The sequence below is a fragment of the Balearica regulorum genome, chromosome 3 (assembly GCF_011004875.1).
Source record: "Balearica regulorum gibbericeps isolate bBalReg1 chromosome 3, bBalReg1.pri, whole genome shotgun sequence".
Taxonomy (NCBI): domain Eukaryota; kingdom Metazoa; phylum Chordata; class Aves; order Gruiformes; family Gruidae; genus Balearica; species Balearica regulorum.
In genome coordinates, this window is record NC_046186.1 from 104,698,647 (window position 1) to 104,724,909 (window position 26,263).

At 39.9% G+C, this 26,263-nt stretch overlaps 1 protein-coding gene and 1 long non-coding RNA gene across 4 annotated transcripts in view; both read left to right on the forward strand.

Moving 5' to 3' along the window:
* Window positions 1–12,093, forward strand: part of LYPLAL1 (lysophospholipase like 1) — a 28,258-nt gene extending 16,165 nt beyond the window's left edge. For all 3 annotated transcript variants that reach the window (XM_075749297.1, XM_075749299.1, XM_075749298.1), the window contains exons 4-5: window positions 11,100–11,215; window positions 11,838–12,093. In XM_075749297.1, coding sequence (XP_075605412.1) covers window positions 11,100–11,215; window positions 11,838–12,077 — 356 coding nt within the window. In that variant the 3' untranslated portion in view covers window positions 12,078–12,093. The remainder of the gene's footprint in view (window positions 1–11,099; window positions 11,216–11,837) is intronic.
* An 8,709-nt stretch (window positions 12,094–20,802) lies between these two features.
* Window positions 20,803–26,263, forward strand: part of LOC142601111 (uncharacterized) — a 58,821-nt gene continuing 53,360 nt past the window's right edge. The window contains exon 1 of the long non-coding RNA XR_012834715.1: window positions 20,803–20,853. This is a non-coding gene — a long non-coding RNA (uncharacterized LOC142601111). The remainder of the gene's footprint in view (window positions 20,854–26,263) is intronic.

Here is a 26,263-nt window from a genome sequence, read left to right on the forward strand (position 1 = left end):
AAATCCTGCATGATGGAGCCACTGCCATTCAGCCTACATGTTTTCTTGGTCCAGCCCCATGTTGCTCTTTTGAAGGCCTCTGTTCACTTTCCAGTTCTGGCTCATTACCCTGGCTGCAGAATGCATTGTTTTGGATGGCTGTCAACACAGTGTCTTTGATCTGTCTTTCCTGTGTTATACCTGCTGGCTTGGAAACAGCTGAAGAAGTGCAGGTACTTTTCTGTGGAGTGAGCTGGGAGATGATCTGCATACAGATCCAACTTGCTACTAGGCTTTTCTCCTTTCTTTGCAGCCTTCAAAATTAGAACTAGTGAGACTGTGGAGTATGACAGTTGTTTTGCAAGTCATAAGCAGAGTAAGGAAGTTGGTATGCACTGATTGTTTCAGCCCGTAGATTTTTTTTTGGAAGTCCCCATCTCTGTGTGTTTGCATTCCTCATCTGTAAATCAGAAACACTGGAGTGAGTCCAGAGGAGGACTTTGAAGATGATCAGAGGGCTGAAGCACTTCTCCTATGAGGACAGGCTGAGAGAGTTGGGGTTGTTCAGCCTGGAGAAGAGAAGGCTCTAGGGAGACCTTACAGCAGCCTTCCAGTACCTAAAGGGGGCCTGTAAGAAAGCTGGAGAGGAGCTGTTTACAAGGGCATGTAGTGACAGGACAAGGGGTAATGGCCTTAAGCTGAAGAAGGGTAGACTTAGATTAGATATAAGGAAGAAACTCTTTACTGTGAGGGTGAGGAGGCACTGGAACAGGTGCTAGAGAGATTGTAGATTCTTCATCCCTGGAAGTGTTCAAGGCCAGGTTGGCTGAGGCTTTGGGCAACCTGGTCTAGTGGAGGGTGTCCCTGTCCATTGCAGGGGGGTTAGAACTAGATGATCTTTAAGGTCCCTTCCAACCCAAACCATTCTCTGATTCTATGAAATAATTATTCTTATTTTCTCACTCTTGAGAGCTTTGATTTAAGGCTTCTAGAGTTAGACACTGTTTCCTTGCCTCTGTGACAGAGACTGCTTGCATACATCCTCACAGCTGAATCTAATATTTGTGCAACAAGCAAAATTAGGCAGTGCTGAATTAGCTCCATCCAAAGTACAGAAGAGGACCCATGTGGATACATAAGAAATTTGCTAGTGGAAAGTGAATTATGTCTCTTGTGTCTGCATGAGATGAAGCGTTCTTCCACGAGAACTTTGTGGCTTCCCTCTACTGGTTTTGATGATAAACTGATGTGTGGTGCAGTGGAGAACGAAGCTTAGAGATCCTGTAAGGTTTCTGTGCATAAAGGTTGGGTTTAGTATCAGTCTGAGTCAGCCTAATGTGACATTCTTAGTTGTTTTAGATGGGACTTTGTGCAAATAATTGTCCATCTTCTGGCATTGTTTCTTCCTGGGAATTAGGAATTCTGAAAATTAGGATTTCTGGCAGCTTTATAACATTTTTGATCAGAAGAGAATGAGGCCAAGTTTTGGTTGTGAAGATACAGACAGTGTGTCTGCATCAAACTAGTGTCAACTGGAAAAGGAGAAATGGATTGCGTGAAATCTTTCCAAGTTTGGGAAAGATTGGTGTACAGGAGATAATGGAAGATATGGTCACTTGTTTAGAATGTCAAAGAACAAAGTCCTGTGAGATCTTTTTAGATTTCTCTTTGGAAAAAGTCAGGAATATTCATCTAGTACAAGAAGAGGAGGCTTGAGGTCACGGGTGGGGAGCAGACAGTGGATTTCTGACCATACTACAGAGTTGGAGGAGGCAACCTGCTTGAGGTGAAGGGAAAAATAAGACAATTATAGCAGAGGAGACCATGGCGAAATTTTGCTATGAATATTTCTTCAGTGCATCCAGTGATGTTGAGTCATGTTGGAGATCCATAATGGGAATACTGGTATGTATCTTGTTATGGAAAGTAGAGACAAAAATAGTTGAGAGAAGAGACTGGAGGACTTAGGAGGCTGTGAAGAGCAGTGGGGGCCTTTTCAGGTAGGTCACAGAAGCCAAGAGAGCAGAGCAGTTGCATGAAGAGGTGGTTACAGGGAATGAAATGGTTGTTAAAGCGTTAAGGAGAACTGCGTTGTGGGACTGTCCATTTTATAACGAGTGGGAGTTTTAATGAGTGGAAAGAAAACAAAATGAGCATGAGGAGGGTAACAAGATTGAAGGTTATGGTTTTATATGGAATAGCAGACTAGAAATTACAGGCTGAGGATGAGTGTCAGATATTGTTAGATGAGGGCAAGTGAGGTGTTAGGCAAGCAGGAAGGTGGGTAGCTGCTGACAGCTCCTAGGTGTGGGATAAGAAGGCAAAGATCTGAGGGAGCACTGTGCAAAGGAGAGTGAGTGGGAAGAGAGGGGAAGCGGGAGCAGGCTCTCAAGCAGTGGAAAATGAGAAGCCCAACACCTGGTGTTCTGGGGGATGATTCTCCCGGAGCCCTTCAGACTTTCCACAAGGCTCAAGATTGTGGGTACAGTAAGATCATTTGTTCTGAAAGAAATTATAGCCTGCGCTGTTTGTTTCGGCAGTTCGGTTAGCTCTGAAATCCATGAGCGGCTGCTTGTAGGGCAGAGCTCTAAAGCTGAGGATGGAGTCCAGGTTGTGCGATGCCACTCCTCTTTTTCTATATCAAGAAGAATAATGGTGCAGCCTTGTTTTTAACAGCTGCTCTATGAATCTACTTCTAAAGAATTGAATTATTTAATTTACTGGAGGTAAATAAAGTCTTACAATTAAAACCTCCATATCAATTTAGTGTAACAACCAGCACAAAGTAGGACACGGCTCATCTACCTATTGCTATTTCCTGACAGTTTCATGAGTTGCTTTCCTGTTCACACTGAAGCCTTTTGAAGGAGGTAGACTTCTGGTTTATTAAGGTTTATTTCCACTGACCTTGGAGGAGGAAGGAAGGGAGACTGACTGCAATATGTAATTATTCAAAAATAAATATATCATCCCCAGAATTTGATAATGGAAGTCACTTTTTAGCCAAACATTCTTGTTGAGTTACTCTTACTGGTCTTCCTGGCTAAAGCACTTCTTGCAAATAATCCTGTAAGTAGGTTTATATTGACTTTGGAGATAAAAGAGGATGATAAAATTAGTCAAATTCTGACACTTGGAGCTTTAATAGTATCCTTTCTTAAAAACTGGATGTATTCCTTCTTTATAAATGCCTGAATTCATTGCTAAATTAGATAAGTAAGCAAATAACCACAGTTTGAAATGTGGGACAATAATTTCTTGTTCTATTTAAGGCTGAGTTGGTTTTTCAGGTGGTGGTGGTTTTGCTTTGTCTTGTTTTCTTGTGTTTGGTTTTGTTTTGTTGGGTTTTTTAAACTGCTTCCATAGTGATAGTGCACTATAAAATAACTCCTCTTCGGTCGAAATTGCCAGAGATTTCAACAGTCTTACTCAAGAATATGTTAGAAGCTCTTGAAAGAAATGGCCACTTCACATTGGGAGCATTTTGAGAATGCTCACTTTAGTCAACTACACTTCAGTGAAAGGCAGTCTCTTTGTTCCCTCTTTTGTTCTTAATTTAGTGCTACTTTCCTACTTTTACAGGTCACTTTTTGTGTAGGGCAGAAATGCTGATCCAAGCGTGTTGGTCTCTGCCACCTGTAGTCACTTGTGTAAGCAGCCAGTGAAAATAAACTTTCCATAACAGTCCTGTAGATTTGACTGTATGCCAAAAAACACATGCATGATTCCTGACCCCTTGTACTGTAACAATAACACAAGACACACAACCACTTTTTGTTTATTGCTAAACTTCTTACATAGCTACTGAACCATGGTGGAAGTAACATGAAAGCTCTGTGCTTCTTGTAAATATTAACATTTCCATCTCTCTCAGTGTGTGTGAGAATGGGATGGGGAGGAAGTATCTTGGCTTTGACATCGCAGAGAAAGAGGATTCTGTAAATACGGGAAGATTAAAAAAATCCACAATAAATCATTAAAATGTTGGGCAAACTGCTTAACCTACAGTCTTGGTATTTTGTCTTTGGCTTCTAAGCCTCTTGCTGTCACTCATCCTATCTTGTATCTTCTGTCTTTATTAGGAAAAACACTGTCTTTCATTGAGAGGCACTTGCTACCTTGCTTTCACAGAGTAAATTCATGGTTTTATTTGTCACTGCAAATTAAATGAGATTTTTCTTTCTGAACCACCTATTTATGTGGCTTTGTGGTTTATCTAAATTATGCCTATGAGATGCTGGGCTGAAAGCCAGTAATGTCAGTCCATCTCCCCTGTAATACCAGCAAACATTTCATTAATTTTCAGTGTATCAGTGTAAATTTGCGTTATATTTGTACTTTGGGGAAGATGGTTGCTCCTCTTGTTTGTTTGCACCTGAACTGGCCGTTTATTTTTCTTTCGGATCTCTATGACACTTTTTACTCCCTGATGCGCAAGCAACAGACATTAACAAGTGAATGTTTGTCTCCTTCATAAATCATTCAATAGGAGGTACAAATGCTAATAATTTCAACCAGAGAGTAGGATCCACCACTTGTCACACTGTTTTCCAGCTCTTGATGGTGTCTGTATGAACGTATCTACGAACGAGGGTCTTTGAAGGCTGGTATGTTCTCAGTTTTGATCTGCATGGTGAATGACAGGTGTAGCAAATGATAGTGAAGATTAGGAGTAAATAAGGCTCACAGCACTAAAAAAATAATTCAGTCATGATATTGTCATCACATATTATCATCAGATAATGGCTTTGGGAAGAAAAGAATTATAAAGTGAATTGAATTCTGATCTGTTCAGCTTTAGTAGAAACAGTTGAAAACATGTGCTTACTCATCTTTAATAAATGCCTGAATTCAGTGCAAAATAAAATGGATGGATGGGCTTTTAGAATGCTTGAGTCAGGGTGCACATTAACCTGTACTTTCTTCACAGTCATGCCTACAGGATCGGAGAAGTGAGGCATAACAACATTTGCTAATCCACCTTCATGTATCAGTGCAGGTTCAGCTCTAGGCAAATCTTTACCATTGCTTTTGTGACTTATTCTAAAAGATCTCCATCAGTAGAAGGTTCACAGCTTTCCAAGGCAACCTGTTCCTGTGCTTCACTGTTCTTTGCTTTCGAGAGCCTACTTTCTAGTTTTTCTGTGATTCAGTTTAAAATCACGAATACTATAAACATAAAGAATAGGTATTTCACTTCCTTTTTCCACATTGTGCAGTTATGCTGACTGTAAAAATGACAGGTAAGTGTTGCAGCAAGGGTGTGCTGTCATCCTCAGAAGCAACCAAGAAAACACACTAGGTAAATAAAGCAAGCAATTTGATGAGTAACACCTTAGTAAAAATTGATTTGAGACTTTTCATGGATTTCATTTTCCTTCTAGTGCTAAAATTTATGATTCCTTAGGTACATGTGGTAGGTTCCCCTCTACTACCCATATCAGTTGAAAATAAAACACTAACTGGCTCTGGTTTTACTGCGAGTTGATACGTTAGAAACTGTTGTATACTTTTTACAAGAAAATTACAATTTTACAAGAAAATTTACCCCGTAAATATGCATTTCAAAATGCATTTTGGCTGGTGGAAAAGTTGGATAGTAAATTGATTCATATTCCTAACAAGAGGAAGTGGCTGAGCCAGTCAAGGGAAGTTGCCTTTATTCTCGTAGAGACACTCAGTTACTGAGTAACAAACACAATAAAAAGGGTATCAAAGGTAGAAACCATTCATTGCAGTTCTCCTGGTGTGTAAGATAAGTGTTTAATGAAGTTTCATGAATAGATTGTAAGGAGAAAATTGCTGCTGTGAGGATATTCCCTTTTGACAAAGTACATGTTTGAGCACTTACACAGGAGCAGTGTTCAGGGAGTTCTGTGGAGAAGAGAATTTGCTGTTCCACTGGTGTTTGTACTCTTCGTTGATATTCATATATGAATGCTGTTAAATGTATATAATACTTCCATTCATGGATGAAAAAGGAAGGTCAAACCAGAAAGTCAGCTTCTTTGCAGATGATGTGTAGAACAAGGTTTTGTTGTTACCATTAATAGAAGGTAAATCACAGGAAGTCTCCAGGGAGACCAGAAAGTAAACTGAAATGTAGCTTTAGGGGAAAATTCCTGATAATTGATTGAAGTAACTCTAAGTTGAAATATCTAAAGAAAGGAGAAATTGAGAATAAAAAATGCTGGGAGAATGGGAAGAAGGTGAGGCAAGAGTATGGAACGTGTTGTGGTGATAAAAGAATGGGCAAACCCCATTTCTATCTGTGACAATGTAGCCTCATACAACAGAAGAGTATTTGTCTCTCCTCACCCTATGGTGGCACAGGCATTGTATGCTGTAGTGTTCATCTCTTGCCACTTTGTTACTATAGCTGTACTGACAAATTTGAAGAAATACAGGGAAGGTGAAGAACAATACTTGAGAGAAACTAGTGAAGAAATATTCCTTAAAATAAATACCCCAAAACCCACCCCTAAACCCAAGTCCAATTCCTTATCTCAAAGTGCTTACTTTCCCCTCTTCCTCTTTTGATTCTGTACTGTAATGAAGTAGTTTCTACCTTTGTCACTCAAATCCACGCGAGAAGAGCTCGAGGTCTGTCTCTGCAAGGAGCAGATGATCTGTACTCAATGCAGATGGCAGAATTCATGTGCTAAATGTGATTAATAGCTGTGATTTCCAGTGTGGAAAACAGCTTTGATGCTGTTTTAAAACTATACTGGAAAGATCAAAACAGTGATCTAGTTTGTTTCCTAAGTCCATAATCATTACCTATAACAAATTGACTGAGGCATTTTACAGTCAGATTTATATGACTCAGGAAGCGATCGACAATGTCAAACCTATGTTTATTAGAGAACTGTTTTTATGTAAAGAGTGAAAACCTAAAGAGGAGGTTTCTGAACTGAGGAATAGGTCGTTGCAGTCACTGAATTGGAGCGTGGGGGAGAAGGCAGTGGTTTTAGCATTCTCTCTTGCATACAGGACACAAGAGAGAAAGAAGGACCAAATAAAGAAACCTTTGTGATAGATAATAAAGTTAGTCATTTTCTAAGATACAAACCCAAACGTTATTTGACCAAATACAAAGAAATGAATAAAGCTGAAATTTGACAGTAAGTAAATATTTGGTTTCCTGAACTCCATATGATGTTGAAGTGTCATCATGGACCAGATTATTTGTTCAGACAGATACAAATGAGGAGCAAATTAATATAAACCAAGATCTTTAGCAGAAGTAAGCTCAAGGTTTTATACAAACACTTTGATGTTTAAAAGGCTCCTAAGGCCATTTACTAGCTCTGGAAAGAAGGTTTTATCACTGAAAAATGGCAGCTGTGATGAGGGTTTCTATTTTATTCAAGCAAGAAGAAATTACATGTGAGAAATTCAGTCTCTATTCACTCAGGGTTACATCATCGTATGGCTGGGATTACCTTAACATAGTTACAGATGATATTCCAGCAAAGAATGTTTTGGTTTTAGTAAATTATTGCATGGGAGTTTCATTCTGATTCAAACTCTTTAATTTGGAAGTGTGACGATCCTGTGACTTCAGCAGATCTTTCTAAACTAGCAAAGCAAGTTACAAGCAGCTTTCTTCTCACCGCAAAGGGATATTGCCTAGAAACCAGCACTACACAGAAGCAGATTTGAGGTTATAAATGCACACCTGAGTGAAGTTTCTTTGCAACTGAAAAAAAAGTGCTTTACTTAATTGAGTCTGTTTTGTATGCTCTTACATTTTAGCCTGTGCATAAACCTCCTCTGTAATGCAGGAAAGTGACATGCAGATAGACGCTTTCCTGAACTGTTATCCCGAGCATTGTAGAGGCAATACTTTTTAACTGTTTTGAAGCATTAATCACATATCTCCTTGAAAATAGACATAAGGGAAAAAAATGAACGTACCTTTTATGTGAAACCTGTTGGCAAATTCTGAACTTTTGTGCACACCCTTTGTACTTCTTGCAAGTAGATTGGCCTCAAGCAAAGGCCTTGCTATGTTCTGCCCATTGAAGGCTGAAATGTTGCAGTGTCATTTTTGATCTTGATTAACACTCATGACGCAATCTGCTTAGCAATGCTGTGCTGTATTCTTTATGCTGAGATCATTGGTTTACACAAGTGTACTTGTACTTCTGTGTTTTGCTTACATTCTGACTGTCACTCCATACATTTGTTTTGCCTAATATCTGTACATGCATCTTATTTTTTCCTTAATCCAAAATTTGAGTTCTTACAAGTAAGTTCTTGACCGAGCATGTCTTTTATGTGTTATGTCAAATTTATGCTTATACTGAAATACATCTTGTAATTGAAAAAAATTTGTCTCCAATTACAAACGCTTATTCAAACTGTTGTTTCTGAAGCATTTACTACATAGCATTTACTCAGATTGTTGTGGTATCAAGTGATGAACTTCAGGTTTTCCCCTGAAAAACCAAATTCAAAGAACTAGTCCTTTGTATTACATTTTCTCATAGTAGTGTGAGCCACATAAAAGAACCATTACCTAATATTCTTCTAAACAGAAGGTGACTGCATTGTCAAAGACTGCTGGTGAGTAATTGCAGATGGTGTTGCCAGATTGTGACTAACAGGGTACAAAATTCTAGATTAAATCATTTACAAACTAGTAATGAGTTTTCAATGCAGCTTTTTTTTCCCCCTGTATTCTAAAATACTTAAAATGGAGTTCATTTTGTATGTGAACAAAGTATATCTGTATTTATTTGTAAGCAACTGCAAAATGGTCTCTTAGAGTGTAAGTGCTTCTTTTTGTGTTTGGGGATGACAGCATCATTGAGAATGATCAAAAGGAAATGAAGATGTAAATGATCATATTCCACAGAAGAGAATAAAGGAAACTTCAGTGCAAGATGTTGCTGTTTACATATAACTTTGTGTAGCGGTTGTATTTTACATACTTTCTCAGAAGGCTGTATTTTTCTCTCTCTGAGAATGTGGGGTCAATGGTGTTGAATTTTTGTGATTACTGTGACACTTTTGTACAATATATTGTTTTTATTTCTTTATTGTGGAATTCTTTTAAATGTGACAAGAGAACATATCTGGTAGGAAATAGTGATGCAGATGAAAGGCTTGCAGTAGTATTTTCAATATTTTTTATGTTTGTGAAGACAAGTTTATTCAAAATTTCAAGTATATGGGCTGTGTAAATTTTTAAGGTGTGCTCAACTTGTTTACCCACGTTCTTTCCTACTTTTCCTCAACTGCCTTTGTTTCTTAACTGCCGCTGGGCACTTAAACATACTACATTTAACTTTGAACTAGTTAAAGATTGATTTGCAGGGTAACTAGCAGGTCCTGGCTTTATTTACCAAAGATAAATATCAGGGTATTATCAGCCCCTGGGTATACAGCTAAAGGATCCCAGGTATATCTCCTAAGTTGAGGATACAATTCTCCTAATTCAATTAAGGATTGTGTTTGAAAAAGGAGAGCAAGACTCCAGTCTCCCACATTGGGTCACCTTGTTCTTTCTCCCTGAGATCCAAGTTCTATCGATCAGGAACCTGCAGTTACCACTTTTGGCCATTATAGTCTCTTAAAGACTACAAGGTGACAGTAAGTACAAAGAAGAACTAGAAATTCAGTAGAAATTCTGATCAAAAATTCTTCAGAAATCAAAAAAATAACATGGGGGAAAAAGAAAACACCTCATGTCTGGATTAGTCTAGTGTTTTCAGGAAAATTTCCTACACAAATCCGGCCAAATCTTCCAGCCATAACATGGGATGGAGTGTGAGCTAGAAGGGCTTCAGACCTTCTGGGACTTGCAGATAAATGTGCTGGAAGAGAATTCTCCATTAGGAGAATGACGCAATTAATATTTACGAAGCACAGCGTTTTCTGCCTCTGAGCTTGCGTGCACCAGAGGTTTCCCGTGTGGTCCCAGGATTCAGTGAAGTACCAAAGTTGCAGGGTGTCATTGGGCTCAGTTTTGGTGCTGCAGGGCTGCTGCTTCCTGCCTGGGTTTTGTTTAGCACCCGTGTCAAATTTCTGCATAGGACAGAAGTCAACCCCAGAGGGCTTATGTAGCCCTAGCAAAAGAGCTGTTCCCATTCTGGAGTCTCATTTAATCGCTTCAGAAAGGTAACAAGCTGAAATGGTTTGATATTTTGTCTACTATTTTTGCATTTCCTCTTCCATCCCTAATTTCATTTCTCTTCTGTGAAAAGGTCTGGGCTCAGAATTTTGTAACTAATTAACACCAGTTAACTACCTGGCATAAACCAATCGTATCACGAGTACCCTGGGTGCTGCTAATGCTGCCTCTAAGTAGAGCTGCAGTCATAACCTTTCTGCTGGTTGCCATCTCTGTGCCAGAAGGGATTTCAGCAGCCAGTCATTCTTCACCCTAGTCATTATCTGGATATAGTCAGTATAATAGCCTATGTACGATGTCCTTGTGAAGTAATGCAGTAGTCTGGATTTCTTTCATAATGAATAAGCATTTGTCATGTAAAAATCATCCCTGAGGAATTATCTTGTGTAAGGAATTAGCACAGCTGAAGAGACATATGGAACACAGAAGGCCATTAATTCAGAGATCCTGTTAGAGCTCAGGATTTTCCCCCATTTATTATATATCCTAAGGTGTAACAACAAAAAAGCCCTCACTGTTGTGTATGAGTCTAATGTGGTTAATGTTCATTAGTTACGTACGATAGTGATACAGATCTTTCATGTGTGAATGCTACTAGCCCAGGGGAAAAATAAGTTGAATTAAAAAAGCAGTGAGAATTATCTGTTCATAGAGTTTTGCTTTATTAATGCCAGAGAATGTATGGCCATGGTGTTCAACTATCTGGTAGGGACCATACATGGATGCCTTCTAAAATAATGGCATTTCAGCTGACTTTATTTATTTTTCTCTCTCAGTAATGAATCTTCAGCAGTACTTTAGCTACTGACTTCTTAATTGAATCATGCTTCGATTTAAGATCATTGTAACCTTTATGTTACTCAAGATGTTTTTTGATTGCATTGTATATAAAAGAAGTCTAAAGATAAAAATAAATTGGATAATGGGTTACAAAGACATACAGCAAAATCCAATCTTTGTTTCTTTTGTTGCATCCTAGGAGGCTTTTCAATGGGAGGTGGAATGGCAATGCATTTAGCATATAGGTTTCATCAAGATCTGGCGGGAGTCTTTGCTTTGTCTAGTTTTCTCAATAAAGACTCTGCTGTTTACCAGGTGAGTGGTAGACTTTACAGAAAAACTGCTTAGCTAAAAGATAAATGTGATAATTAAAATTGAGTACATCATGTTTGTTTATCTGAGACAATTGATTAATATTCTAAACTTATGACATTTCTTGGAAATAGATAAGCAGAGTATTAGGGAAGTGAGGCTTTAAAGCTGTCCTTATGTGATGTTTTGTTGCTTTTTTGCACAGGCAGTGCAATTATTTTATTTGAAGTCAGTCATTGTAGAAGGCAGATTAATAAATGAAACGCTTTGCAAGTTGTCCTTAGTTTTTAGAGTCCATGTAAGTGTAACTATTCTTTGAAAATTTGTGATGAATTGTAATACTCATGGGCTCCATCTGCTGTCATGAATTTTTTCTATTTCTCTTATTTGGAGAGGGATATAGGGATATAGACCTTAAACCCTATCATTTGTCAAGAGTTAGGACATTGGAATTTGAACTGCAGTTTTTCCAATGTTTCCTTGTTTGCTTTTGTAGAGATAGTACAATATAACCACTAAAATGCAGGTTAATAAATGAAATGCTATGTAACTTGTCACCATGTAATTGTAAATATTCTTTCAAAAATCTTAGTGATATGTCTGACAGTGTTTCTTTTTCATCTAGGCTTTGAAAAGAAATGAAAGTGTTCTTCCTGAATTATTTCAGTGTCATGGAACTGCTGATGAACTAGTTCTCTACTCATGGGGTGAAGAGACCAACAGGATGTTAAAGTCACTGGGAGTATCAACGTCACTTCATACTTTTCCAAACCTTAATCATGAGTTAAACAGAACTGAAATAGAAAATCTAAAAGCCTGGATTGTAAAGAAATTACCTGTTGAAGCAGCAAAGGCAAACGAATAAAGGAAGATGCAACTTTCTTAGACTTTCTGATTTTTTTAGGTTTTAAGATCATGCGTGGCATGTATGTGGGTGTCCCATGTACATTAATTAAGCACAGCTTCAGGTAGACACTTATATTCCATAAAGTTCACTTAAGTGGTGAAATGCTGGTGCTATGAACACTCATTTTATCATACGGGTTCCATGTTCAGTTTTCTTGTCCAGTTTTTAAGTACACATCCACATCAGTCTGGAAAATAATGACTGATAATATTAAAACCATTCCTAAATAATCAAAGTAGTATTCAGGAAGCATTGCTCTGAATTTCCCAAATACTTTTTTTCTTTTTCAGTGTGTGTTCTAAAACGGAAAAATATACAATGGTATGGTTGTCTTTCTAACAGCATTACAGCAGAAAAAGGCCAATTACTGAAATAATGGACTTTCACTTGTAGAAGTACATGCATATATTCAAGTTAGTTCACTGAAAGGAACCATATTGGCTTCGGTTTGATTCTCAGCACGTGGGAATGAACCTGCATAACCATTGTAGGTCACCTCAAAAAAATAACTGAGGTTCGTATTATATTTTTAAAAGTCCTAAGTAGCTGTGTCTAGCTATACCACTTTGTTACTGTTTTGTTACTCAGAGATCTAGCTTCATGTGAGTTGCTTGAGCCCTGTGTGGTTTCTCGTGTAGGCTTAAAAAAAAAAAAGTGCCATGATTGTTAAGATCTATCCCGGTTTTGAAGAAATCATTCTTTGGGCACTGTTCCTGTAGAAACTTATTTTTGCCAACAGTTTTATTTTGGCCTGCAAGATCACATTTTAAATTAAAAGATGAGGATACTTGACTCCTCCGTGAATATTTAAGAGTAGTAAATAATGATTGTGATATAAAGAAAGCTTGTATCCCATTATTTTAATGGTGGATGATTCATCTCTGTGTCAGTTTGATAAATTAACTCAGAGTATAAATATCTATTCTTATGTAATTTTAATGCTTTTTTTTAATTCCCCCATTCTGCCCCATTTTCTCCTCTCCAAATTCAGTAATTTTATTAGCATGACAAGGTATTCAGCCTCTATCCAAGGTCAATAGATCCAAGTCTCTTGCTTAATCTTCTCCTTCCCCCCTTTTCTGCAGAGTGGATCTAGGACACTGTTGTTTGCTCTGTCACAGCAGATTGCTGCCAGTATTGGCTATGACTCCAGAATTGTTGGCCAGCTCCAGGGGACTAAGAGTTTTGTTCGAATCCTCATGCACCGAGGCCTGAGCCAGCTTTTACCTATCTTGAAGAATAAGCAAAGGGGAAAAAATGTCACTGTTCAAGTACAAGGCATGTAATTGGCAGTAGCAAGTAACAACTTCCTGCTGCTAAAAATATTTTGCTTTATTTCATTTTGCTAGCATTAGCAAGTCAGCAGTCTGTTCTGAAAAACAGGATTTTAAATGGCACATGAAAACTCAGCTATTTGAAACAGTAACTGAACCGAGTTTTTTCCTGGTGCCCTAGGCTTCCTAATTACTACAAATTAAATTGAAACAGGTGTGTTCAGAGGCAGCTGAGCTAACATTGCCTTGGCCCAACTCTAATTACAATCCTTGACAAGTGAAGTTGTAGGATTTTAGCAATAATACATCATTTTGAGTTTTGCACCATTTTCCGCTCTTCCTGCAGTTCCTATCGGGAGGCTATTTGAACCGCTAATGCAAGGTGGTAATTCATTTCGGTGACAAGTGCATTCAGATGGGAAACTGGTGGGCCCCTGGCAAGGTGGCTTTTAACAAGGTCAGAGAATAGCACAAAACAATTGAAATAAGATCATGGAGGGAATAGAAATTACTACCAAGCCAAACCCAGTTTTCAATTGTTTTTGCAGTCTTAATAATTGCAAATACAGTGGATACAGAGTAGTTTGGGTTTGTTCCCTTGATACAGGCTGAGAAGCAATTCCAAAGGTCTGCATTTCATGACGTTCTTAGAAAACAATGAAATCCCCAGTTTGCATCTGTTTTCTTCCATCTTCCTCGGCCTGTGAGTGAAATGCCAACTAATCAGGAGATGCATTGTGACATAAGATTGGAAATCTTTTAGGTATATGCTGTAAAGGGGGTCCCAAATCTCAGAGTTTTGAGGTCACTTTTGGCATGTTAGACACCCTATCAATGGAGGTTTTCCTTCAGTCTGCAGGTAGCTTCAGTGAGGACAGTGTGACTTGCCTAGCCCATTTGCTGAGGATGGTGTGGCTCTCCGTCCCAGATGGTGCCCAGCTCAAGTTGGACAAATAGATTGAAGTTTAGCCCAGAAAAAGTTGGGCTGCTGGTTGGTATTGAGAAGCAGCCAGAGGCAATATTAGTCCTTGAAGACAGTGGGCCTGCTGTTAAGATCTCTAGTCAAATGAAAACTTTAATAGTCAAAATTAGCCCAGCTGCTCAACAGCACGTTTCAGAAGTAATCCAGATAGGTTTTTGACTGACTGGTCCTTTTTTTTGACCTAGCCCCTTTTTACTTAAAAATTTTTTTCAAATTGATGCTGATCACAGGGCAGGGGAGGGGTTCGTTTTCCAAAAGGGCATCTCAATGCTTACAGCACTGCTGCTCCAGGATCTACCCGTTGATTTCTGGGTGGAGTTTGAAGTACTTTGATCTTTAAGGATCAAAAAGAGTTCCCTTTTGACTAACTGGTTGCATGTTGTTGGGACAGAGTTACAGTAGCAGGTGCCAGGGCATACAGAGCCCTGAACTGGGATATCTTAGCGGTTGTATCTAGATTTAGATGAAGAAAATGCAAAAGAATGCAACATTCATCCCTAATCTTTCACTCCTGGTATATTTAGGGGTGTTTGCATGTCATATGAAGATGTTAAGGAGATAGATGCCATGTACTCTTAGGAGGAGCAAACTCTGAGCTCTGTCTCATTTTCTTGTACGTGGACTTTTTTCCACTTCTCTCTTACAGATTGAAGGAGAAAACATGTTTAAAGATACTGTCGTCCCATACATAATTTTGACAAATATATTGCAAAATTCCAGTGCCAAATGTGGATCTGTATCACTTGAGCTACTGAAGATATGAAAATATAAACTAGAAAGAAGGGAACTCTGTGCTGTGATAATCCAGAGGAGGCAGGAGCAATTACTTGGCATGCGGTTTATGTTCCTACTCACGCTTTCAAGGTTTTGGGGTTTTCTTTGTTTGCTTCCCCCCCCCCCCCCCCCAAACTTAGAAAAGAGTTTGGTATTAAAAGTTTGTACTTAAATGCCATTTAAAAATATAACTGAAATAACTGAGTGAGTAAATCCATTCAGATTGATGTTACTTTGTTGGAGCTTGGTACTGTTTGGGTGAAAAACATAATTCAGTAAGCAAAAGAAAACTAGCTTAATTTAAACATTAACTCTCTTGGGCTTAGTGTGTTCCATATTGCTTCAGAAACAAAGCAGTAGTGTTTGGACGCTTTTTTTTTTTGTTTGTTTCCTTTCTTTCTAATTGTCGTGGTTTAACCCAGCCAGCAGCTAAAACAACCACAGTGCTGTTTGCTCACTCCCTCCCTTCCCACTGGGAAGATTTGGAGTAAAAAAAAAACAAAAACCAAAAAACAAAAAAACCCCCACAAAAAAACACTCGTGGTCTGAGATGAAGACAGTTTAGTAGGACAGAAAAGAAAGATAATGATAAAAGAATATACAAAAAAAATATATATATATAAAGTGATGAATAGCACTATTTCTCACCACCCAAAGCTGATGCTCTGCAAGTTCATGAGCTGCGCCACTTCCTGGCCAACCCCCCAGTTACGTACAGAGCACAATGACATATGGTATGGAATATCCCTTTGGCCAATTTAGGTCGGCTGTCCTGGCTGTGTCCCCTCTTCTTGGTTGCCCCCCGCCTTCTCATTGGCAGGGCAGCATGAGAAGCTGAAAAGTCCTTGACTGGCAACAGCTAAAAACATCAGTGAGTTACCAGCATTATTCTCATCCTAAATGCAAAACACAGCACTATACTGACTGGTAGGAAGAGCATTAACTCTATCCCAGCCAAAACCAGGACATTAATTTGCTGACATTACACATTCGTATTGCAGATGTTTGAAATTTGTGACTAGATCATTGCTGTGAACTTGGGTGCCTTCTGAGTAACTAATGTGCTAGTACAGACATGTAGAGCCAGAGAACAAATGTGAATAAGGCAGAAATCGGCTGATTGATGTGGGAAGCCAGAAGTCATTGGTAACATAATTTTGACATTAAAGTAAGAAGTTCTCTACTTAATTTCTTCTCATGTTAAATTTTTAACTCTAAAGATGATTTACTAAAAAAGCTAAAGCCATTTAACAAGTCTCTACAGATGAAGTGAGCCAAGTGGGTGAATGTAACTTGTAATCATAAAGATGAGATCCAGATGGCAAAACATGGAGATGGGAACCTAGAGGACAATGTTAGAATGAAATTTGTTAAGACATAGATCTCCATCTAGTTTACTTTCCAGTTGACAGACATTCTAGAACAGCTGAAAAGTTGTTTGGGAGATCTTAGAAGAAAAACTTACTCCATGAGTTTTCCAGCTTGAGTCGACCAGTTGGTTAAAGGTGCTGTAGAGAAAGGAAATAACACAATTACCAATTCATTGTAGTTTCCTACTTTTGTTTGTTTGTTTTCCAAACCTCCTTCCATTGTGGGAGCCTGGTATCGTTACTCAGAAGATACAGCAGCTGGCAGTTCTATTTTCAATACCAGATCTGTCTGCTCAAATGTTTCCCTGTAAGGGGACTTAACAGCACCCTGTTTGTGTCTTGGTTGAAAGCACGGATCAGTAGCACTCGCCCAGCACGGGGGAGACAAATGCTTTTCCTGTGCAGACCTGTGAGGGAGAGTATTTGTCTTTACAAATGAGAGCCAGAAGGAAAGGCGGGGGGATTTCCCCATCCCTGTTCTCTACTTCAGTGGCTAGTGTTAGCTAAAGATATGAGACACCTGGATTTAATTCCTCTGCCCATCTGAGCATGTTCACTTGAGTGCCAGGCCTTAAAATGTTAGCTGTATAGTCAATTTATCTAATATCTTTTTAGTATAGACTGTATCATCATTCACTAGAACAGAGAAGGTATTCCAGATTTTCCTTTGCTCAGGTGAGTACCTGCAAGAGAGTTATGCTTGTTCTCCATCTCTCTCTCAAGGAGTGTTTAACTGTGGCAGCTGCAGTAGAGATGACAGAGCATCCTGCATCAGTCTACTGAGTAGTTTCCTGCGAGTGTGGGATACTCACCTGCACCTTCTCAGGCAAAGGTGGGAAATGAGCTTGTTCCCTGTGTCTTGGGTGAGAACTGTGTTTACTGAACAGTTAGATTAAAAAAAAAAATTAATTAGAAGAGCCAGTGGTGTGAATCTAGTAAGCCCCCTTATTCCCCGGGGCACAGCACTCAGCCTGACTACCTCAGCTAACCTGCCGTCATCGAGACAAGTTTTGAGAGTTTGATTTGAAGTAAAGAAATTCCACTTTCTTGTTAAGCACGTGAGGGCTGTAGACACTCTGGTGAGGAGGCACCTGAAATCTTTTGTGGGTTCATTGTATAAATCTATAGGCTCCTTTGAAAATGCAAGCAGAAGTTGGTTGCTCCTTATTAAGTTCTCAAAAGAGTTGTGTACTGAGTGTTAAGCATTATTCTTGGATCATTAATTGCTAGTGACAAGGAAGACAGATTCCTGAGAACAAAGCCAATGAGACTTTGTAACCTGGGTCTTAAAACATAATGAAGACAGTCAAAATAGACCAGAGAGTATACTTACAACTTTTCCACTACTTCACAGGGCCAGTATTTTGTGGTTGGAGGATGTGTTGCTCAAGGTTCCTGAAAGTGCTTATTGTTTTAAATTAAATGCAACACAAAGGAGTAATAATCTAATACTCTTGAAGCTCAGAATAAAACCATAGAAAAATTAATTGGTTGCTTGTGCTCTCTTGGTGTAATTAAAGTTGTTTGTCAGAAGGTATACAGGTAGACATCAAGCACATCAGATTGCAGTTTGAATTAAAGCCACCAAGAGATGCTACTGTCATATATACAGTAGAGAATTTGTAAAAATATGACTTCTGCTGCTGCTTGGCCTTTAAAGCATACAGAACTAAATCAGACCGCAAGGCTTACCTGCTGTCATGCTGTCACACTGTCATAGTTGATCTTTGTGTAAAAAATTCTTTCTGGAGTGAAGTTTAGCCAAATAGTGATACTCAAGCATGTGAACAACCTCTTCTGCCTTAGAGCCTATGGTTCCCACTGATGGATCTATGTAGACAGTCTGGCTTCAAAGATGGAGTTTGTTTTGTTTGAGTTTGGAGGGTTTGGGGTGAAGTTCCTAATGCAGCCAAGGTCTTGTGTGGGGCAGCCAAAATAATTATGAACCTTAGTCACAGTAGTATGCCAAAAATGCAAAGGCAGTGATTTAATACTTCCAGAGTACTAAGAATGGTTGAATGCTCAACCGTCCTTCCCTTCAATGGTTGTGATTTTTTAATTGCTAATCTCTAGCCCCATTAAGGTATGCTTATATCTGAAGAAGGTCTCCCTTTTGGGTTTACTTTTTTTTATGAAGTGTAAGTTGGCATAATTTGCAGGTTAATGTGATACATCATTCTGGCACCAAACTTCATTTATATGTCAAAAAAAAATGGAGCTTCCCTTCATTCTCTTTGCACTGCAGAAATAGTAATGGCTGATTTGATGACCTTCTGGGCAAGAACTATTGCATTACCATCAATAGAATTTTTCCAAATATGCAATAATTTAAATCAGGTTTATCCATAGACCCATCTTGACTTAACCCTTCATCCTGCACCTTTCAGAGAAATGAATAGTTTTCAGTGTTTCCACTGAACAGATTGCAGTCTAAATCTGTTAAATGTATGCCCAATGAGGAGCTCAGAGTTTGGAAATGGGACAGACACTTTCTTTGGTATGCATCAGAGTATTTTCCAGTTAGGACTTACAGGTGTCTGTCTGACTGCCACCTCTTTGTCCCCACTGGTTTGGGAAGGGAGAGGAAGCTTGTTTAGAAGTACGTTGCCTCTCCTGTTGGGCAGTCAGCCTGTGGAGAATTGTTTGATCCCATGACACATCACATCAGATTTACATTTAAAGACATGCAGATTTTTCTTTAAAGAGATTTTTGTACTACAGACAACCCGCAGCACGTACAAAGGTGATGTGGAGTGCCGTGTGCTAATTTAAAATAATTTTCTCAGTAATGAACTGGATTGAAATTGAAGGATGGTGCTGCCAGTATTTTTAATAATATGTTGACATATTTTTTGGAAACAATGTGGCCCGTGCTTCCGTTTGTATTTATAATTTAGCATGACTCATAACCAGAAGTCAGAACTGTCCTGGTGAAAAGAAAAGAATGGATATTAAGATTACAAGTGCCAAGGCAGATTTTGTATATCGAAAGCTGACAAAAAAGACAATTTGCAGAGGTTTCAGTAAGTGCATCATTAAATCATCCTTGGCTCCTTCTCAATTGTTTTTCTTTTTTTTTTTTTTTTTTAAACGATGCTTCTCTAAGCAAAAATATAAACATGTGAAACACTGAAGGTAACTTTCTTGGAAGAATTGTTTTTTTCCCCACTAAGGAAATGTATTTTTTTCTGAAGATGTCCAATTGATTAATGCCAGACCGAGTGGAATTACTAAGTGAAATCCTCAAGATGTTCTATTGTTTTTATAGCACAACTCAGTCGCCAGTGTTTTTCTGTATGTAAAAATATTTGGCAGCTTTGTTGACCAGATAGGCAATGGTATGTGAATTTTGCATTTTATATAAAGGCCCTTGGTTTCACATCTAAAATGTAGAGGTTTGACATTCAGCTGAAGCAACGGGTAAGTGATTGCCTTCAGAATTTCTGTAGGGTGTCATGAGAAAGGAGAATGTCGTGTCGTGTTCCACACCACCAGAACTGGACATAAGTGTTTTGATTTTCCTGAAGGCATTTTCTGACACAGCAAGGATTGCTTGTAGCCCTGCTGGCCTCAGCAGCTCTCCCCATGGCCCGCGTGGAGACGCAGGTCTGCTCTCCCGGTGTTAGAAGCAAGTTCCATCTTCGTAGCGGAACCCCCTTACTATGTTTGGCGTGAGCAGCATTGAGAAACGTATTGTATAAATTCCCTTCTTGAAGCACTACCAGTACTTTGGTTAAGCCACTGTAAAACTACTGGTATGCATTTGTTCATAGTTTGGAAAATACTGTTTTCATTACAGTAAACCAATATAAACATCAGCAATATTCCTATCAAACAAATTAGTTCTCATGTGAAATGTATGGTAAGTAAATTTGTTGTGTAGCTGAATACAGCGTTATTTAATGGAACTTGATTTGGTGCCAACCAAACATATGGATCTTTAAACGCATTCCCCTTGTGGCTATGTTGAAATCATCCACCAGTAACACGTGCTGAATTCCCTTCCAGACTTGCAGGCTGGCTGCCCTTATTGTATGAGGTTTTGAAATGCAACAAATAGTATTGGGGGGGGGCAGGCAGAATACACTGCAACAATTTCTGTTGTGTTAGTTATTTAAAAAAGAAATAATTGCTCGACTAAAGCTTTTCTGGTTCGTCGTCCCCCCCTCCTTCAGCCCTTCAGCCTGGAAAAAAGTTTTGTCTTCAAAAGCCATAAAGGTTCTTCATTCCTTTGAGGATTTTTGTCTCCATTTCTCTTCTATTTCTTCTCTTTTTACCAGGGGAAATTGTTAAAAGGGGAAAAGGGGAGATAAATGGAAGACAACGAAATACAGGTCAATATTTTTGTCCTTGCCTTTTTAAAATATTAAAATTATTACTATAGCAATATATATTTCTGAAAAAATAATTTCTCAGAGAACACTGCCTTTTTTTTTTCTTACTTGTGACGGTCTATGTTCTTTGACAGGAAGCAATATTGGGAAAGCTACTTCAGCCATCACATTTTTAACCACAGAACTTTAATGGGCTAACACAGTAGGTTACATTACGCTTGCAGAAGAAGAAGTAGCATAGATCCCTGTCTACCGAACGCTTCGGTGCGTACTTACATTGATCGCTGTGTGTAGGAGTATTTGAAATCAGTGTCGTTCCCTTCTTGTAGTGAAACATACACAAGTGTTAGTTTACTACAGTGTTCCTCCATACCAGTCAGTGCCTTAAGGTGGGCTTTAAAAAGTACTGTGCTGTAATTACCTCAAGTCATTTAAATTTAACTCACTGTGATTTCTTTAAAACCTTCCCTTTGTACTTAATCAAACGCTGAAGTGGTGCTAAGACGGATGGGCCTCATTTTACTTTGTCAAATTCCCTCCAGTGCTATAACCACAAGTGAGGGTGTTAGAATGATCTACACATAAAACATCTGCGTGTGCTGATGTCTCTTCTAGTCAAAATAGTGCTTTGGCTTATGGAGGTGATTAAATGGCACAAATTGTGTTCCCAGGTTTGTGCCCAGCGTCATATTCAGAGCTTCGTACACGTTTAGGTTCTGGCTGGCTGGCCAGACCTGGTAGGGTTACCTGACAGTGGCACGCAAAACTTGCAGGCATTCAAAAATAGCTTAACATCCAGCTCCAGGCACTGGATTGAGACCACCTTGGAGGGACTTGGCTTTAGAGACCAGCAAGAAAATAAAACCTTCTTTCAATAAATAATTAGGAGGACCTGTTAATGCTATACAGAGTAGAGCAGAGTTGTCTGTGCCAGTTCCTTCTGTAAATTGGTGTAGCTCCTTTGGGACCAGTTGAACTGTGCCAATATACATCAGCCGAGGATCCGACATGAGCGGAGTTACTGGGGGTTTGAGCCTGTGCCAGCTGAGGAGCTGCTTCTCCTGGATAGCGCATCAAGCAGAAGAGGATGTCGAAGGGGCAATTCAGCAATGCAATTTTTTATTTTATTTTATTTTATTTTTGTTAAGCTTTGAGGAAAATGTAGGTGAAATGGTGGCACGATGCTGACAGCTGGAGAGGGGGCACTTGTGTGGCAATGAATGCAGCAACCAGTGGCAAGCTGAAAGATGTTCTTATTCCATCAAAAACAAAGTTAGGGGCTAATTATAGATCTGCTGATGTAATGGAAACATTCTGCCCCACCATTATTGTCATAATCATAGTTGTAAGTCTGGTAAATTAAAAGGTCTGTTTTCCTTGCTTTCTGCGTACAAATTCCATTTCATAACATTTGGGGCTATTTCAGGGAGGTTACAGGGCTCTGAAGGTGATTAAACTTACTCAGTCATCAGCGGCTTGACTTGTAACCCACCCAAGGACTGCTTATAATAGTATTGCTTCATTTTGTAATTTCTCTTGAAAAAACCTCAAGTGCCAGACTGAAAAATGAGAGTTCTGTGCAGCTAGTACGATCTGCCGTCTATTTTGTTAAAACCTTGGCAGGAGGGGAAAAATGAGGAGGGGAAACAGCCTGGGAGAACGGAGTCTTGTGCTTTGTCCTGCTACCGTGCAGCGTGGAGCAGCGCGCGTACGGCAGCCGTATGCTCGGTGGGCACCATCCAGAGCGGGACCAAGAACAGGGGAATCTCTGCGGTTAAATCCAAGCTCAGTCATCACACATTTGCTGACACGCACACTTTGTATATGTTTTCACCATGCGAGTGCACCAAGTCTGTCTGTGACCTTATACTTAGGCCTGTGTTTCTGCGAGAAAATGGTGGCTTGTGACTCGGGCTGTCTCTAGTGGCAATTGACTCCTGAAGTGTTTCAAGGCAAAACCAAACTTTCCGCGTAGTCTATACCATCACAGATCACTTAAGCTGATTCGGTCAACTTTGCCCTGAAATAGTTCTGAGGTGCTCACCCTGTGTTCTGTTTGGTCTTATCTGGGAAGAGATATCTAGTCTCTTTCCAAGGTGTTTTCAGGTTGGAGCCCAGCTCTCTCCATGTCCGCTTGATGCAAGTGGTGGTTTGAGCTCAGAGTAGACCTGTAGGAGGGGTGGGAGCCAAATGCTGAAGAAGTTTCTTCTGCTTGCAGGGGCAGGTTTGGTGAATGGGTGACGAGGGTATATCAGCAGCGGAGGAACGCGAGCGTGTCAATGTGCTGTTAGCTTTGTTGGCTGTCAGTAGGTGTCGTGGTTTAGGCCCAGCCGGCAGCTGAGCGCCACGCGGCCGCTCACTCACTCCTTCCCCAGAATGGTGGGGAGGAGAAGTTAACAAAAGGCTCGGGTCGAGATAAGGACAGGGAGAGCTAATTATCATCACGAGCAAAACAAACTGAACTTAGAAAGAGGGATTCATCTAATTTATTACTAAACAGAATAGAGCAATGAAAAAAAACAAGTAACATCAAGCCTTAAAACACCTCCCCCACCCCTCCCCCCTTCCCGGGCTCAACTTCATTCCCGGCTTCACCCTCCTCCCCCCCCTCAGTGGGGGGGGGGGGGGGGGGGGGGGGATAGGGGGAGGGGGATGGGGGTTGCGGTCAGTGCAGCGCACGTTGTTTCTGCCGCTTCGTTGTCCTCGGGGGGAGGACTCCTCTCATCCTTCCCCTGCTCCAAAATGGAGTCTCTCCCACGGGCTACAGTCCTTCCCGAACTGCTCCGGCGTGGTCTCTTCCATGGGGTGCAGACCTTTAGGAGAAAACTGTTCCAGCATGGGTCTCCCACGGGGTCACAAGTCCTGCCACCAAAACCTGCCCTGGCGTGGGCTCCCCTCTTCACGGGTCTACCGGTCCGGCCAGGGACTTGCTTCAGCCCGGGCTTCCCACAGGCCACAGCCTCCCTCGGGTACCTCCACCTGCTCCAGCGTAGGGTCCTCCACGGGCTGCAGGTGGAATCTCTACACCCCCTCATCGGTCCTCCATGGGCTGCAGGGGAACAGCCTGCTTCCCCATGGTTTTCACCACGGGCTGCAGGGGGATCTCTGCTCCGGTGTCTGGAGCACCTCCACCTCCCCCCTCCTCCTGCACTGACCTTGATGTTACATCTCCGCACTTCCCCCTCCGGAAGTAAAAAAAACTTCCCACCTTCTTAAATATGTTATCACAGAGGCGCTGATTGGCTTGGCCTTGGCCAGGGGCGGGCCCATCTTGGGGCTGGCTGGCATTGGCTCTACCAGACACTGTGGAAGCTTCTAGAAGCTCCTCACAGGAGCCACCCCTATAACCCATGCCCCCACCCACTACCAAAACCTTGCCACACAAACCCAACACAGTAGGTTATCATCTTGCCCGTTCAGTCAGCAGTAAGCTGAGCTTTACTTGCACAAGCTGGATGCAGAGACAAAACATCTAGGTCTTGAGTGCGTTTGGATCTGCTGTTGAAACCTGAGGTGTACTGAATGAGATGCTGTCATAGCAGTATGCATGGATGAGAAACACGGTCCCTGAGGGTTTGACCTTCTAGGAAGAAATATGACAGGCACTATGGGTTTTTGTTGGTTGGGGTTTTTTTTAATTTATTTTTTTTTTTATTTAGGATCAAAAACAATGGACAGTATGGTGAGACAGGATAGTGTTTGAAGGTGACACTCAATACTTGGGAAGCAGGTATCAGAGGTACAAGCATGATGCAATTTGGTGAGATGTGGTTGGAGAGGGTGAGGGAGGACAGCAGAGATGGTGAATAACATTCAGAGGAAAGACTCTGGGGGCCATAACCTCAGTTCAGAGAAGACGTAATACTTACAGGGGCCAAAGGGGGAGTAGAAAATGTCAGAAGTCTTTGAGAGGGGCAGAAGGTTATGATCTGTTCCCCAGCCACCACTTGGAGATAAGCTTCTCTTTAGGAAAGAATCAGCAATATTTAAAATTTATGTGATGTGCATAAAATAAAATGCTTTGTCAGCTGATCCCTCAGCCAAATGTAAAACAGAGTCAGAAGCTTTTCAAAGCTTCATAATCTTTTAAATGATAAATCAATGTTTTTACACTGTATTGAAATTACCATAAACTCCCAGCCTTTGTGATAAGCTACCACAGAAAGGAATAGAAGCCAGCAAATACTTCTTGCTAATAATCTCAGAAGACACTCCTAATTCTTTCCCAAAAGACAGGAAAAACATGATTCCTAAATTCTGTTCAAACTGGTGTAGATTCTGTGGCGCTTTGGTTATATAGGGAATAACTATTTAGGTAAAGGTTAGAAGACTGCTAGTTAAAAGACACTTGAAATTATGTTAGCTTAGCAAAGGGAAACAAAAGTCACATTGTAAAAAAAGAGAAACTGCTCAGTCTAGTTTCTGTCCCAAACAAAATGTGGAAAGAAAACCAACTGCATAATATAATAAATGTAGGGCTAAAAACTCTTGTCATTTTGTTGCAAATTTCTTGATTTTTGTAATGTATTTCATAAAGTTGTAGCTCATATAGAATCATGACTATGTGAGAATTTTTGCTTATAAGCATATCAAGTTTTTAGTCTGAATTGCAAGGAAACTGAAAATATGCTCTAAAAACTCTAGAAATACAAAATAAAGGGAAAAAAGCCATCCAAATGATCTTTAGTAAAAAAGATAATATCAGGAGTTCTTAAGCTGGTCATACAACTTCAGGGTATATATGTGAGTGTTACATTTGAGTAAACTGTATTTGAGTGCAATGTTGCACCACCAACTTCAAAATGATTATCCAGCCTCAAGAGAAATATTTGCTAAGTAATATGACCAGGTCAAGATGAGGGTGATTCCACTGCATGACTTCACTGCCATGTGAACTTACAGACATGTAACTTAAAACTTCATTCTTGCAGATAAACTTTTTTCTCTTGATGAAGTGAACCTGGAAAGCATCTGATCACCATCCTACTTACAAATTTTTTTTCATATTGGGAAATTGTTGCCACTTATCCCTTGATATGCTGTTCCTAGATGAAATCTAAGTTCTTCAGTCTTTCCTTATGTCATGTTTTGTAGGTCTCTATAATTTTTATTGTTCTTCTATGGTTTACTCCTGTTTAACACAGGATGCTCAAATTGGGTAGAGTCCTCAGGATGAGACCTTGCCGTTGCAAAGTTGCACAGAGTAACTACTGCCAGTCTCTTAGGAATGATGTTCACATTTTTAATGCAAACCAAAAAAGACCTTTGCCCTCTTGCAGCACAATAATATTGACGTGTATTTGGTTTGTCAACCCCTATAACCCCAGATTCTTCTAAGTTCATCTATATTTTGTAATAGTAAAAAAAGTGACAATAATTATCTTTTTCTTTTTTTCACTGAGCTGGCTTA